At 43.1% G+C, this 14,372-nt stretch overlaps 1 protein-coding gene across 6 annotated transcripts in view; it reads right to left on the minus strand.

Annotated features, from left to right (window-relative positions):
- The window catches only part of cacna2d2a (calcium channel, voltage-dependent, alpha 2/delta subunit 2a), a 151,832-nt gene extending 141,391 nt beyond the window's left edge, over window positions 1–10,441 (minus strand). For 3 of the 6 annotated variants that reach the window (XM_058065848.2, XM_058065837.2, XM_058065829.2), the window contains exon 1: window positions 2,504–2,978. In XM_058065848.2, coding sequence (XP_057921831.2) covers window positions 2,504–2,619 — 116 coding nt within the window. In that variant the 5' untranslated portion in view covers window positions 2,620–2,978. Of the gene's footprint in view, window positions 1–2,503; window positions 2,979–10,309 lie in introns of those variants that run through there. The other 3 variants (XM_058065865.2, XM_058065856.2, XM_058065870.2) reach the window with 2 other exon arrangements.
- Between the last annotated feature and the right edge of the window lie 3,931 nt (window positions 10,442–14,372).

A 14,372-nucleotide genomic window follows, 5' to 3' on the forward strand; every position in this document is an offset into this window, starting at 1 on the left:
TTTTTATTGAGTCAACATGCTAACCACTCAGCCACCATGAGGGACCACGGGTGAATTTAATGTAGAAAATACAAAACAAAAATAAATACAAAAATCAAAACAGCACTGACAAAACTATGTTTACCGTGAACAACTGAAGTGTACTTGACTAAATCATGTTCACAAGCAGAATATAAGTGAAAGGTGTTGCATTGTAGCGCCCCGCCTCTCCCCACTGGGAGAGACTGAGAGGAGGGTTCACTCACTCCCTACATTCTGCTATCAAACCAACACGCCCAGGTGTTGAGACAGACACACATGCAGCCTGTTTGATCGACAGAGAGGAGGAAAACAAACACGCACCCACATGTCAATATATCGAGGTCGGCAAAATGATCAACTTTGTTTTTATGAGCGGTTAATTGATTTATTGATTATCGTGGCAGGCTTACTGCCAAATGATGTCCCATTGTTTCGGACACTCCTGTACTTTTCTGTTCCGTCTCAGCATAGGAAATAAAAAGCTTTTTATAAAAATCTTTATTGTGTTCTCAAGCTGCTCCATCACATTAGAGAATACTGCAGTTTTTCTGGTATGCAGCCTAGCTAAGTGTTTGGCGCCCCAACACTGAAGGTCCCTTGACCTTCTTATCTCCTAATGCACGAGTTAGCCATCGGCACCACCTCCACCACCCCTCTTCCCTACGACAATACATGCCTACATCTGGTCAGCACCGGCTGGACTGGCTGTGATCAGCAACTCTGCATTAAAACTGCTCGGGTCAGAAAGAACCGCACGCCTGGCAGGGAAGCTGATCTCCATCAGATGAGGCCAAATGTGGAATTAGGAGATCAAACGCAGTTCGTATCTCGCAGCAAGTAACAAATTACTTAATGGATTGAGACGCTCACAAGATGATTTAAAAGCAGCAGGCAACCTGGACATGAGCTGAAATGAAAATGGTTTTTGGAGGGGAAAAAAAAAAAAAAAAAAGAGTGTAGGTATCAGATGAATCAAGTTTGCAGCCAACTGGTGTCAACCTTTTCCAGACAAGACAACACCGTAATACACAAATTACAGGGACAAATGTCACTTTTAAATGTCAGATTTCTACCGCAGACAAGAGAGGCGAGTCAATGGGCTGAATCGAAGAGGTCTGCGACATCAGAGGCTGGCCCTAGCAGAGCTAGCTTTGGTCGGGGGCACAAGGACATCATAAAGACTTGACTTGATCCAGACGACTGGGCCACTGACTGACAACCCCCGCCCCCCCCGTTTGCTGGTCATACAGACATCAATATTGTGCAACTGAAGTGGATTTGAATACAATAAATGCTGATGCTAACTGAGTCGGTTTTTCTAAATCGGTACCATTATAAAATAACTCAAAAAAGAAGTGGACAAACATGTCTGCCTTCAAAGACACGATGAGACCGCATGTAAATAATTAGCACATTAAGGACAATTGAAGCACGCGTGTCCCAGACCTCCGATCCGTGTCTCAGAGCAACACCTGGCGTAAGGTCATCGGCACCCAGCTCTCATCGCCACCCAGCTAGAATCAGGCCAAAAGTAGCCCACCGGGCCGCTTAAAAGCACATCTTATAATCAAGTCCCATATCCCAGCCCGCCTTATTACTGTCATTCCCTTTCATTTGCCTCCAGGGATCCATCAAATCTAACGACGGTACGTTTGAAAACGTACAAGCAAGATGATCTCTTGTAAACAATACTACCAACATGGATCACAACCACCATGGAGCACACCTAATTAACATACGCTGCAATTATTTTGAAAACGTAGCAATGATTACCCTGTGGAGCTTTTTTTTTTTTTTTTTTTTTAATTTATGATGGGACTCAGGTGGTCAATTAAACGGGGCGACAAATTGTAGTCCGGAGTTAATCGCCGGTGAACGTAAGTGACGCCGCTTTCAAAGTCACCTTGATCATCTCAACACCGAAGCCCTAGAGAGGATGCGAGGATGGTCGCAGGGGAGAGCTGGCATCATCAGGTGAAAAGATGGTGGAAATAAGATAGAACTATAGTTCCAAAATGCTCGCCTGAAGGAATACAAAACAAGCCTCAAAGAAAACATTGCACTGAACAGGAATTCTGTTAGAGTTTGAATCCATCATCCAACGCACGTCTACTATGAAACAACTGCTGGCTTTTAAGTTGCTAAGTTGATTAATAAGCAGATGATGATGATTTCCACAGCACGGGTGGGTGACTTCATAAACTAGAGCAGCACATCGAGCCCCAATAAAGCCACTCTGTGTTACTCTAATCCCCACGGAGCGTCTTCTTAAACGTTCAAATGTCCACGTCCAAACAAGAGAAGAGGCGACATGGTGTGTATGATCTATAATGCAGCACCAACAGACGGAAGTTGCGTGTGTGAACATGCACGCACATCAGCGGCGACGCACGGCCACGCGAGACAGGCTTCCCGGGGCCACCTGTCCTACTTCCTGGCTTCAACACCCCCCTCCAAAAAAAATAATAATAAGACGACTTACGTGTAGTGCTGGGGGAAGTGGTGTGTCCCGGCAGTCGGCGTGGACACGCACATGAGAAGGACAGTTTGGATGCTGAAGAGGCACAACATGCCGTACGACTGGGCACAGATCGCCATTTTTTCCCATGAAATATTCAAGAAACCTGGGATAAATAAGCCAAAGGGCCGGGAGGACGGGACACTCTCCCTGCAGCTGAGCTAAGAATAACGACGCTCCGGAGGAAAAAAGTGCGCGCCGGGAGCTGCTGCTGCTGCTGGGAGGGTGGATGGACGGATGGATGGATGCGCGGACGGCTTGAGGACGACTTCCGCCAGCTCCCGTTAGGAATGTCACACCGAGACGCGCTCGGTGGAGGTGAGGATGAGGAAGATGCTCCGACGCCTGCTGATGTGGACTATTTGGGCTGTCTTCCCTCCCTCTCCGCCGCCGCCGCGCACATTTGCTCCCTCTCTCGCTCTCCACTCTCTCCTACGGAAACAACTAGTCAAGCCCGTCGTTACAGCAAGCGTACTACATCCGGTCACGTCTTTTCAAAATACGACACGGGGGCAATCCGTTTTGAGGCGATGTCAGATGACATTTGAACTACATTTCATTGTAGTACAAAGTACAACACTTTATCTATGTACATGACACTTGCATTATTTACAAATAGTAGCCAAATGTAGCCTCATTTTCCAACAGGCACCGAAACAGACAAAGGGATGTTCATCATTAAGGTCAACTAACCTAAAAAAAACGAGTACATATTATAATACCTGCTGCCAAGCCAGTAGTTTGGGCATGTACCTGAAATTACTGATGGAAATACTTGTGAGGAGTATATCTATAATTTGACCAACAAATCAACAGCCTCCACAAAAGCACTTAGCTGAAACAATTATTAATTTAAATGTATGTTCTTAAAGGGGACCAGTAAGCAAACATGGACCTACATATCCAGAAGTCCTCGGGAGCGCTTGGGAATGTGACCAATCACAGTGGAGTGGGCGTGGTGGAATAAATTAAACAGACCATTTGGGTCATCCATGTAAATGCTGCATGAACAGGTGCAGAATCTGGAGGATCTAGAAAGCTTAATGTGCAGGTTACGGTGTACAGCTTCTCTATACAAGTCCTCAACTCAATCCCTAAAAAAAAACATTACTTTTGTTTTAAATTGAAAGTGAGCCCACATCACTTCCTGTTTTGATTGTGCTTTACATCACTAGAGTCCAAGACATGCCCCCTCCCAACAGCCAATATAGTGGCTGGTCCAGCAGGCCACATCCTCTTCCTCCTCCAAGATTACAAACAGAAAAGGAGATTTTTATTTTGGCCATTAGAGGCGGAGACTCCTGAGGGGCGGATATTGCACTAACTGGGGTGTAAACGTTTAGAGCAGCACCTCGGGGCCGGCTTTCCAAATCACATTTGTTAGACTTATTAGCACATACGGGCCGAGCGGATGAGCGTTTTAGATGGATTAATATGAACTTCAGTGCACACTCAGGCCTACCTCTGCTCCGGCTCTGTGCTGTCACCGGCTATTGAGGCTGGGCTCTTCAAATGTAACATTGCAGAAGGGCAGGGCACGTCTCTTTGTTTTCTCGTGAACGGGATCCTCTGAATAAACATAAGCTTGTTAGTATATTTTTTCTGGCACAACATTTCCTGTGGATACAAATCGGATACTGTTCAGTTTAAGGGCAAACACGGAGGGGATCTAATTCAGCATGAAGTCAACCCCCACACGCCCCCACCCACCGAGCAGTGCATCTCTAACAGTTATTAGTTGTGTGTTTGTACCGCGTGTACTCAAAATAATCGACTTTAATAGACTCTGTGTCAATTAATTTGCTTTAAAAAGACATCTGCATGGTCTTAAGAGCCGTGCGGTAATTGCAAACTATAACTATACTGACTATAAGTTGCATATATATATATATATATATATATATATATATATATCAAAATATATTCATAATTAAAAAATTTTAAATGCAGTGACAGGCTAGTGAAACTCAATGAATTGAGTGATGTGGAATGAGACCGGGAGCTTGGTGAATTTGATACCTGTAACTTACTAGAAAAAGGACTTCACAATGATTCGCTGCACCATTCGTGTTCATTACCTGAAAGGTCGGCATGGGCATGTTTGATGCCAGCGTTTCCAGGAGGCTAGTGGGAATGTTGCTCCACCTTCTGGAACGGATGTCCATTTTTGTAAACTTCCCTTGGCGATTGAATTCCACTATAGAAATGTGCGTTTTTTTATACTTTGTTGCTGAGAAAGTACATGCACTCCTGATATATATGAAGTATAAATCTTCCAAAGCATTTTGCCCAGAACCACAAATGTCACAGACAGTCATGCATGTGGAAAAAAAAACAAGGACGTCCCTATGAGGGTGTGTATAAGAGCGACAAAGTAAAAGAAAGCCACACAGCGCTCTGCAGGTTTGCCGCACAGCATTTCTGTCGCCACGCTGACAAGGAAGTGGGGGATTGTTTTGGACGGGAGGACACAATTCACAGCAAAGACCCTCACAGCAGCAGGAGCTCAAAGAAGCAAAAGATCTACAAGAGCAGTCCCCTGCCTGTGCGCACAGACAACACACATTGCTCAGTCCTAACATATCTGTGCTTTTTCCACAGGAAATGGAATAAAAGAAATCTTTGTCCCCCCGGAGCGAGTCATTTTTGAGAAACACTCAAGTGAGTAACTCTCTCCCCGGCATCCCCTCCAAACAATTCGGTTAAATTTTTTTTTTATGCATTACTTTTTCTTTCAGCCCCTAAATGCTGAGAAACAGCAATCATTACTGATGGATGGACTGGTAATACTTTCAGGTGGTGACGTTACTGATAACAATGGAAGACTGATGATGGCAGGCTGACTCACATTCAGCGTCTCAGCTGACTCACGGCCACCTCGGCTTGCTCCTTTCTTTTCAAAATAGCACGAGATCAACTTAAATACGCAGACGTCCTCACAAAAACATGAATGCAAATTTAATTCCTGGGGGAAATGTTTTTGTCTTTGTCGGAACGAATGAACAAGGGAGCGTATTGTCCTCGCCATGGTTCTTTCTATATGTGCATAAACAAAACCAGGGGAAAAACAGAGAATGTCATTGGGAAAATAATATCAGATGTACTTTAACTGTCGTGTTACAAGGGCCAATGTTTTCTAGAGGATCCGCTCTCAGTAACAGCTGATCGATAGTGCGGGCAAAGGGATCCGTTTGGTGAAAACACACAGATCAATACAGTCAGACTCTGCTGATCCCACAAACTGTGACACCCAATCACGAAATAAGACAAAAATATTAATCTTAACATTAATTTAAAGAACAGAAAAAATATGACTGGGCAGGTGTCTTTTACTGTCCCACAAACTGACACTAAAGTCAACATGTGCTTTTCTCACACGCAATTTGTAGTGTCTGTGCAACATTTGCAGCATTTCCTGAAATGCTGGCTTTACAATTGAAAGAGCAGCATTTATTTGGCAGTGACTTCCTGTGAAGCACACCATATTATTATTCGAGTGTGATGATTTATTGTGTTATTTATTTGTTTAGTTTTTGTCACATTTTAATCCCAGGATGTTGCGACACCATAGGGCTTACCTGTGCAGCCTCAGGTCCTCCTTATTGGTCCTCAAGTGATGAATCTGTCAATCCACCATTGATCGCAGGTAATAAAGCAAAAGGAGACAGGTTTCTCCTTCCTGGATCAGACTTCTGCTCCCTCTAAGATGCCGAGGTAGGTTAAATTAATCAACCTCTTGTTTGCTCTCTCTGCAAGCCTTGAGGGGGATGTCACCAGTACCATCGTCACACATACACACTCTGGAAGCTTATCTTCCTACTTCCCCTTACCTTATCCATCTTTGCCACCTTGCCTAACCTGCTTGGCCATCTCCTCTCCTGATATTTTGCTGCGCTACACAGAAAAGCGAGGCCTCACACACACTGTAAAACCTCGTCTAGTCAGCATGCAGAATGCTAAGATTTCTGATTAGCGAGGAGGGGTAGCGTGTCACTTTCACGGCAGACGACAGAGCTGGGCCGCCCTTGAGAGAGAGAGAGAGAGTTGACGATGTTCTCGGCAAACTTCAATGGCGCTCTCAAGTGCTCCCTGTAAAAACAGGAGCGTGATATACCGTCACTCGTGTTGGGGGGCATTGAGGGGATTTGTACACTACCGCGGCGGAAACAGAAGGGGAGTGTGCCCTTGAATTCAAAAGGGATAACAGTACAGGAGGAGATGGTCCTGGTGGTTCCGGCAATCAAGGTCATTTATCATCGGCAGCATGGATGTAATACTTCCAAGTTTTGTAATCATTACATAAACGTCAATGACTTATTAACAATTAGTTGCCAAGTCCCGCCCGTGACAATCCAAAGACGGAAACAAAGTCGTTTCCAAATCCGCGTATTGGATGAGTGGTGGTCTTATAGTTGTGTCCGTGGTATTTATTTGCCGACCTCAACGACCAAATAAACCAACATCTCAGTCAGACCGCAGCACTCTGCAATCCTCCTTGGCTGCAAGATGCAAACATGCCCGATGCAGCAATGTCGGGCCGCAAGGCACCCTGGGACTTTCATGCTCAAATGTCAGAGCATTTCATCCTGATGATGATGACTCACTCCCCCCCCACCCCCCCTCGCTCTTAGTCTGCATGAAAGAACAACAGCGCCAATTAATGAGGCAACCTCCTCCCGTGCAACAGTGGGACAAGCACTATATCAAATGTTACCGCGAGGAACGCATGCAGTGCCGGCGTGTTCATACGAGACAAATATATATGTATATATATACTTTTATCATCCATCAGCCCCCTGAGAGATTCCCCTCCACTCCGCCAGCCAGCCAACGAAGTAGCTGCAAGTGAAAAACGAAGCAAGACTCAGCCCTCATTGACATGCTCTACTAGAGGCCTAATGGCCCCTGGGTAATGGCCTCTTTGGTCTTCAGGATATCCTTCCTCTTGCATGCTTCAAAGCCGGGATTGAAGAGGATAGAGTAAAACACAGGCGGAGGAAAGAGACATCAAGGCCACCCAGGAAGGGCTCCTCTTACCTTTGAATTTGGACGCCCAGGTAAATACCCCAACAAACCTACAAATGTACTTTGTCTTCAAGCGCAAGTAATTGAGACGCCCATAAAAAAGTAGATTTTTGACACATGCCTTGCTCCTTCCCCTCTAAACCGTACAGCTAGCTTGACGTTTCTATCTAGTCACTGGTTTCAGATCAACATTTGCAAAAAAAAAAGTGACGGTTGTAATTATTAGATTGCATTAAGCTCTAATAACCTTCCCAGTTTCTCTTTAATTGCCATTGTCAGGAAGCTACCAAGCACAGTCCAGGTTTAAGACCTAAATATGCCACATGCACTTATTAAAGGCATTTGAAATGATAAAATGTATAGGTACTCAGTCCAGACGGAGTCCTAGTCACGGTCTAGCCAGGCCTGGTCTAGTCCGGTCATCATGTTTGCACCAAACAGCTGCGCTTCTGATCGCTGTGGGGCTCCATCACCCACTAAAGCAGCTAGTACTGACTGCCAGGCCCCCAGAGGGATCTCATGAGTCCCCAGAGGGAGCCAAGCACCCACAGCAGCCACTTGCCAATGGACTGCTCTGCTGGAAGCTATGCATTATGGGTAGAAGTTAAAATAGCTGTAAAATAGTTACTTTAAACTTGAATTAGTACTTGTCTTGTGGCTTTAATAGCTACCTTTTGATTGTTAGTTGTTGTGTGATGATTTTAGCACTCTTTGTAAGATGACACTTCCTGCAATTTCCAATTGGTTGATAAGCTTGTTGGGTGTTTTTCCAAATAATGATAAAGAGCTTTTATATATATATATATATATATATATATATGTACATATCTGTAGTCATGTTTTTAGTGGTTGAAATTACAGTACTAGATTGTAATATATTTTCCATTGTACTTTTCTTTAAAGTAATCTCATCTCATTATTGTAGACTCAATCTCATGTATCATGGCGGCCTTAATAGACAGCAAAGCATCAGTCTTACTCGCATTAAGTTAATTTATCGTTTAGTTGAGTATACAAATGTGTTCTGTGTGCAGTATATCATGCTGGGGTAATAAAATTAACTGATGGAGCGCTCAACCTTCAGTATTTACCCCTGAGGTTCATATTTATGTTTTCCCAAATTTGAATCATAAAAGAATGACTGGTTAATGCAGTAGCGTAGTTTTATTTACAGCACATAGAAGGCAGGCTATCAGTCCTCTATGCACACCTCCACTTTTTTTCCATCATCTCTCACCATCCGTCTTCTCCCTTGCTGACCCCAAGCGTCCCTGAGAGACTAAAACACGACACCGCTGGCACAAAATGCACCGCTGCACTGTAGCGCCTGTCCACAAAGCCATGTGCGTGCTCTGCACAATGCCGATCTGTCGATACTAACTAATTATCATTCACATAAACGTCTTCATTGTGAACCCTTCATATGCGGAGGGCACCTGTCTGCATGCTTACTACTTAGAATTTGTTACTCTTGTAGCAACAGCATGCTGTGTTCATCTATTTGTATCTAACTAGCTAAAGTAGAGGCCATGACGTCAGCTATAGCTACTGTAAAGTTGATGAGTGTCAGCATGGTTAGCGGTGCGGAGAGTGTCAGTGACTGGCATGAGTCGTGACTGACAGCATCTCCTGCATTACATTGATGTGACATTCGGTATCAAGTATGCCGTCAGTGCTAACATGTACTAAATGTATTTAATTTTGTACGTAATTTTCTATTATTATGCAAACTATATTGGGTAATACAAGTGCAAAAGTGACCATAGTGTTATTTCAGGTCTTATCTACCTCTGCATGTGCCTTAAAAGCATTGAACTACTGAGCGGTTGTTGTCAGTCAAGCATGTTGTATGACTACCGTCCACGTTTCCACTTTCTCATGCACTCCAAATCATGATTAAAGTTTAAAAAAAAAAGTAAGTCAATTTTCAAGTATCACAAATAACAGCGCCTCTCCAATTATTGCTTCCAATTAACACTCCATCCTCTTTTACTCTAATTAGAGGATTTACAGCAAACACATCTCAGTAACTCTCACTCACTACCAACCCCAATAATTAACATACTGTTAACCGACAACCTCTCTGACGGTGTCAATCAAAAAGTAAGCTTTATTATCTCCGTAGAGCACATTTAACAGTGCGGAGTGGCTGCTCCTGCCTAACAAGAGGCGGATGCATCACTGCAGAGTGAAAAGTGTATAGTCCCTTTTACATTGAAGAGCATCTTAATTGGCATTAATACCGTTGATAAGGACTTAATGAAGGAATTAATAGATAACACTCTGTGGAGCCTGTTCTCCACAGTCACACTTTCTGACACATACATACTGGATTTTTACTATAAAGGGCCAACCAAGCGAGATGTACCCTGGTGGTGGATCAGACGGCAAACACACCTAAAGCAAAGCCAGCAATACATCAGTCAATCAAATCAGTGTATGATCACATGACCACGACGGGGGAAACGCTGCACTTCACTTCGTTCCTGATAGACAACAATATAACAGCTAATTGCAAATTAATAGTCAGTTGGAGAACTGAAACACTCAAGGACAAATCTGGAAAATGCATGCCTCAATGACTAATTAGCTCGTGATTTATTAGCCTCGTATTAGTTTATTAACCTCCCGTGTGTCACTCATTAACATCATGAGAAGGTGGAATGTAGCTAACAACGTCATGGCTGTCATGCTAGTGTGTGAACAAAAAGTCGAAACAGTTGTTTTGACTCTTATCTAACTTACTCGTTCGGTAGGCTGTTTGCTTTTGCCAAATCGTCGAAGCTCCCTGGTCGTACTCGTAGATGAAAAATATTAAAATGTCGATCAAAAGTCACAACTAACGTTCCTCAGATGCTTTTACAAACTGGCATAGCTCGCTTCCGGTCATCTGATTGGTCAGACGGCGCACCAGTTAAAGACAGTCTGGGCCAATCGGATTACTTGTAGGAGGGGAGTAGGAAGTAGGAAGTAGATCTTCCCGGCACTCATACACATATTTAATCAATTTGCATTTTTTATAAGTTTTTTTTTTTAGGAATATTCGTTTTGCCATCAGTAATAGCCAAATATCATCTGCATAAATCTACACTAAATTATTTTATTTTTATTTGAATGCAAAACGATACACCAATACAATAAAACTCTCTAATGATAAAACAATCACAACCACCAACATATGCAATCATCATATTACCTTGTTGTTGATTAACTTATATTCCAAACATATTATTTATTTACCGAGGATAAACGGTATAGAAAACGGATGGTTATTATAAAAATGTTCCTGGCACATTTTTGCTCATTATCCAGTTTGATTTTTAAAATATCTTTAATACATATAAAAACAATAAAGGTCCAGGATATACATTTAAATGGTAGAAAATGAATGAATGAATAAATTCATAAATTATTTATGTAATTACCAACAATAACATGAGGTGCATTTGCACAATTTGTGCATTTATCTGCAAACAAGAGTGACCATAACATTCAACATTAATATGATGCAGTGTAGTTAGCCATACACCACTGCAAACCTAATAAAGTCACATTTGTGTGTATTCTTACATGTTTCGACAGCTTCTTCCGTTGCATTTCCCTCATATTGTCCTGACATTGTGACCACCAAGAAGCAAGCACCTCATGCCGTCATCATTCAGGGTCTGTGTTGCCGTGCTTGCTCCGCCGCCTTCCATCCGTCATCCTGCGCCACACATGGATAGCTCCAAGATGATGGCATGTTTGTAGCATGCCGTGCTGTGTTAAACTGAGAACATCTGTTATAGCATTAGAGCGTGCGGCGAGCTGGTGGCGTTGTCCGTGTCACAGAGGCCATTGATTTTCAACCCTGTATGTATTTGTGGAAATACACTGCTATGATTTTCTTATTTTATTATCACCAGTATTTGACATGGATACTGTGACTAAATGACACTGTGACACACACTTCACACCTGTTTACCACTTTCTTATTGGCACACAACATTGGGTACCGCTGGAGGGACAAAGTGTAAACAAGGCTTAAGAGAACCCCCAGATGCATTGGCATCAGACCTGGGGGAAAGACGTTGGGGTGCTAAATGAGTATCGAGTAATGAGTAATCGATAAAGGATTTGGCCTGCACTAATTCAAAGAGAAAGGAAACGGAGCAAACCACTGCGGTAACATACAAATCAACAATGCTGAGCGCAAAGGGGATATCTGAGGACGTGAACAAGGGGGTAGTGACAGTTCCATCAGTCTGGGGAGGGCCACAAGACCATCGCCGTAACATTCAGGTGCCATCCATTCACTGAAAGACAAATAATTTACAAATGGAAGACCTTCAACATGACAGCAACTCTACCGATAAAAACCATCACCCAGAAACACAGAAGAAATAATAAATCAGGTAAAGGCCGAGGTACACATCATGTGGGACCAAAGTGTATGCATCAGATGAAATGTGAATAGACATTTAAAAGAGGCTTGTTAAAAACAAAACAAATCAGCCGGTTCAACTTGACCAGACCAGAAAACCACTCTCTGGTCCAAAGTAGAATTATTTGGTCAAAACCAAAAAAGTTTGGTTAGAAGCCAACACTCTTCCTTCAAAAAGTGAAGCATGGTGTGGAAACGGGATGGTCTGGGTCTGCATGGAATCCAAAGAACCATGAATTCTCAGGTCTATCAACAAATTTGGGGAAAAATCAGTCATGCAACAAAATAATGAACTGAAGGATTCCAGTAGAACTGTACTCTGGACTGACATAGTCATAGTCAGAATTTAAATTTTGTGGCGAGACCTGGAGAAGTTTGTACAAAGTAACGGTGGCAAAGTTCTGCAAGGAGGAGTAGGTAAACCTTTCCCATAAGGGGGAGCAAAGGACTGGTTGCTGAGTACAGAAGACGTTTGGTTTGATCAAAGTAATGGTTGCAGAAGCTACTAGAGATAGAGGCTATTAAAAAGGGGGTTCACATACTTTTGAAGAGGTCAAATTTTCATTTTTTGGGGGTGAGTTTAATGATGAAAATGCAGTTAATCCTTGACTTTGCACAGGCAGATTCTGTTTTCATTTCCTTTCACACAAATTTTTTATACACTGTTTCGGTTTTTATACCGAGTCAGCCCAAACACAGCCCCCTACGTGTTGCTGATTCACTTTCTGTTCGTGCTTACAGAGTGAGACTGCTAAATAACTCGCCACAGGGCCTGTGATGGAAATCTGCGATTTTAGCATTAGGCCAATTGATTTGAACAAATAGAGTATTTATGTTAATATGCATTGATGTCAGACTGATATGCTTCAGGCTGCAAGGTGGACGAGCGGTTAGCGCGCAGGCCACACAGCTAGGATTGCTGTGTAGACCTGTGATTGGCTGGTGACCAGTCCGGGGTGCACCCCGCCTCACGCCGCCGAGACCCTCGTGAGGAAAAGCGCTAGAAAATGAATGAATAAATGATATGCTTTGTTGACTATTTGCTCGGGCTCTCGAGTCTCCAAAAACACAACATTTCCACATCAGCAGGTTCTGATCCACCCGAAATATGTCCTGATCAAGTCCTGATAACGTTTGTATAACTCTGCTTCTGTCATGTCCATCGGGGGATGGGGCGAGAGGGCCGGGGGGGACTTGCGGCAGACTTGCAAAAGTCTGTTTCAGCTGTCTCCGCTTTTTGCAGAATAAATATCATAAAAGACTAATTTGTCGTTGAGATGTTTATTTCTTCTCTCCAACGGAAATTTCCCACCACCGGCCATAGAAAGTTGCTTATGCCAGCACTTTGATAAAGAAAATGAGAAACTATTGAATCCAATCTTGGGAGGATGTACAGGAAGTCCGCATCAACAATAACTCCACAATTATTCATTTTGTATTGTATTCTGCATGTAAATCTATTATTATTCTCTATAATATGTACTTTTTGTTCATATTTTTTTTGGGTGCTTGTAAGAGATTATTTAGATTTTCGATGGAAAAAAAAAAATTGGCTTGGTTTTTGTACGTTTCAATTGTCGTCACACCTTTCGGAACATGTGTATGTGTGCTTATGCTTCTACAGCTTTCTCTGTGGTCCACAGGACATATAATCAATACAGTACACTGAGGTGTGGTTGTGGTGGTGGTGGTGGGGATAGGGTGGAGTGGGGGGCGGCAAAGAAAGGCATTCGAAATAGAAAAACTAGCCAAGCAGGTGAAACACACAGCTGGGCTCTTCTAGTGCAGGTCTCTTTTTATTCATGATAATGCTTTCATGCTTTTCTTCGGGTTCTTTTATGTGGGTCTCGTACACATTGTTAGCGCTATTAGCACTATTATGATCATTAAATCATTTCAAGCACTATATGTGCTCTAATTAAATACGTGCTATTTAAAACATGGGGGCAGTGAGGTTGTTAGTCCATGTGTGTTTGTGTTGTGTTCTCTCCTCCTGAGCGGCAGGTTTGGGCTATTTTCCCAGAAATGTGTTAGATGGATGGAGGATGGCAGATGCTCTCCTGTTCTCCCAGAGGAGACTTGCAACACATGTGTAGTAGAGTGGCTGGGCTGGTCATATTAAACACACCATGTGCATCCTGCATGTGACTCTGTGTGTGTTTGTTTGTGTGTGAGTGTGTGAGGCCCACAATAAAAACAAACCTGGAGTGAGACATCTAGTGGTACTTCAACGGTACGACACATGAATCAGCAAGGCTAACCGATTCCCGGCATTGTGAAGCAATAAAAACTTTCTCCAAGCTGCCTGGTGTATAAATATTTATGTGGCGATAAAATTCATTCATCACCGGCCGCGGAGACATCATTTTGTGTGTGCATACGGGG

This window comes from Doryrhamphus excisus, linkage group LG11 (assembly GCF_037039965.1).
Source record: "Doryrhamphus excisus strain RoL-2023G ecotype Guam linkage group LG11, RoL_Dexc_Guam_v1.1, whole genome shotgun sequence".
In the NCBI taxonomy this organism is placed as follows: Eukaryota; Metazoa; Chordata; class Actinopteri; order Syngnathiformes; family Syngnathidae; genus Doryrhamphus; species Doryrhamphus excisus.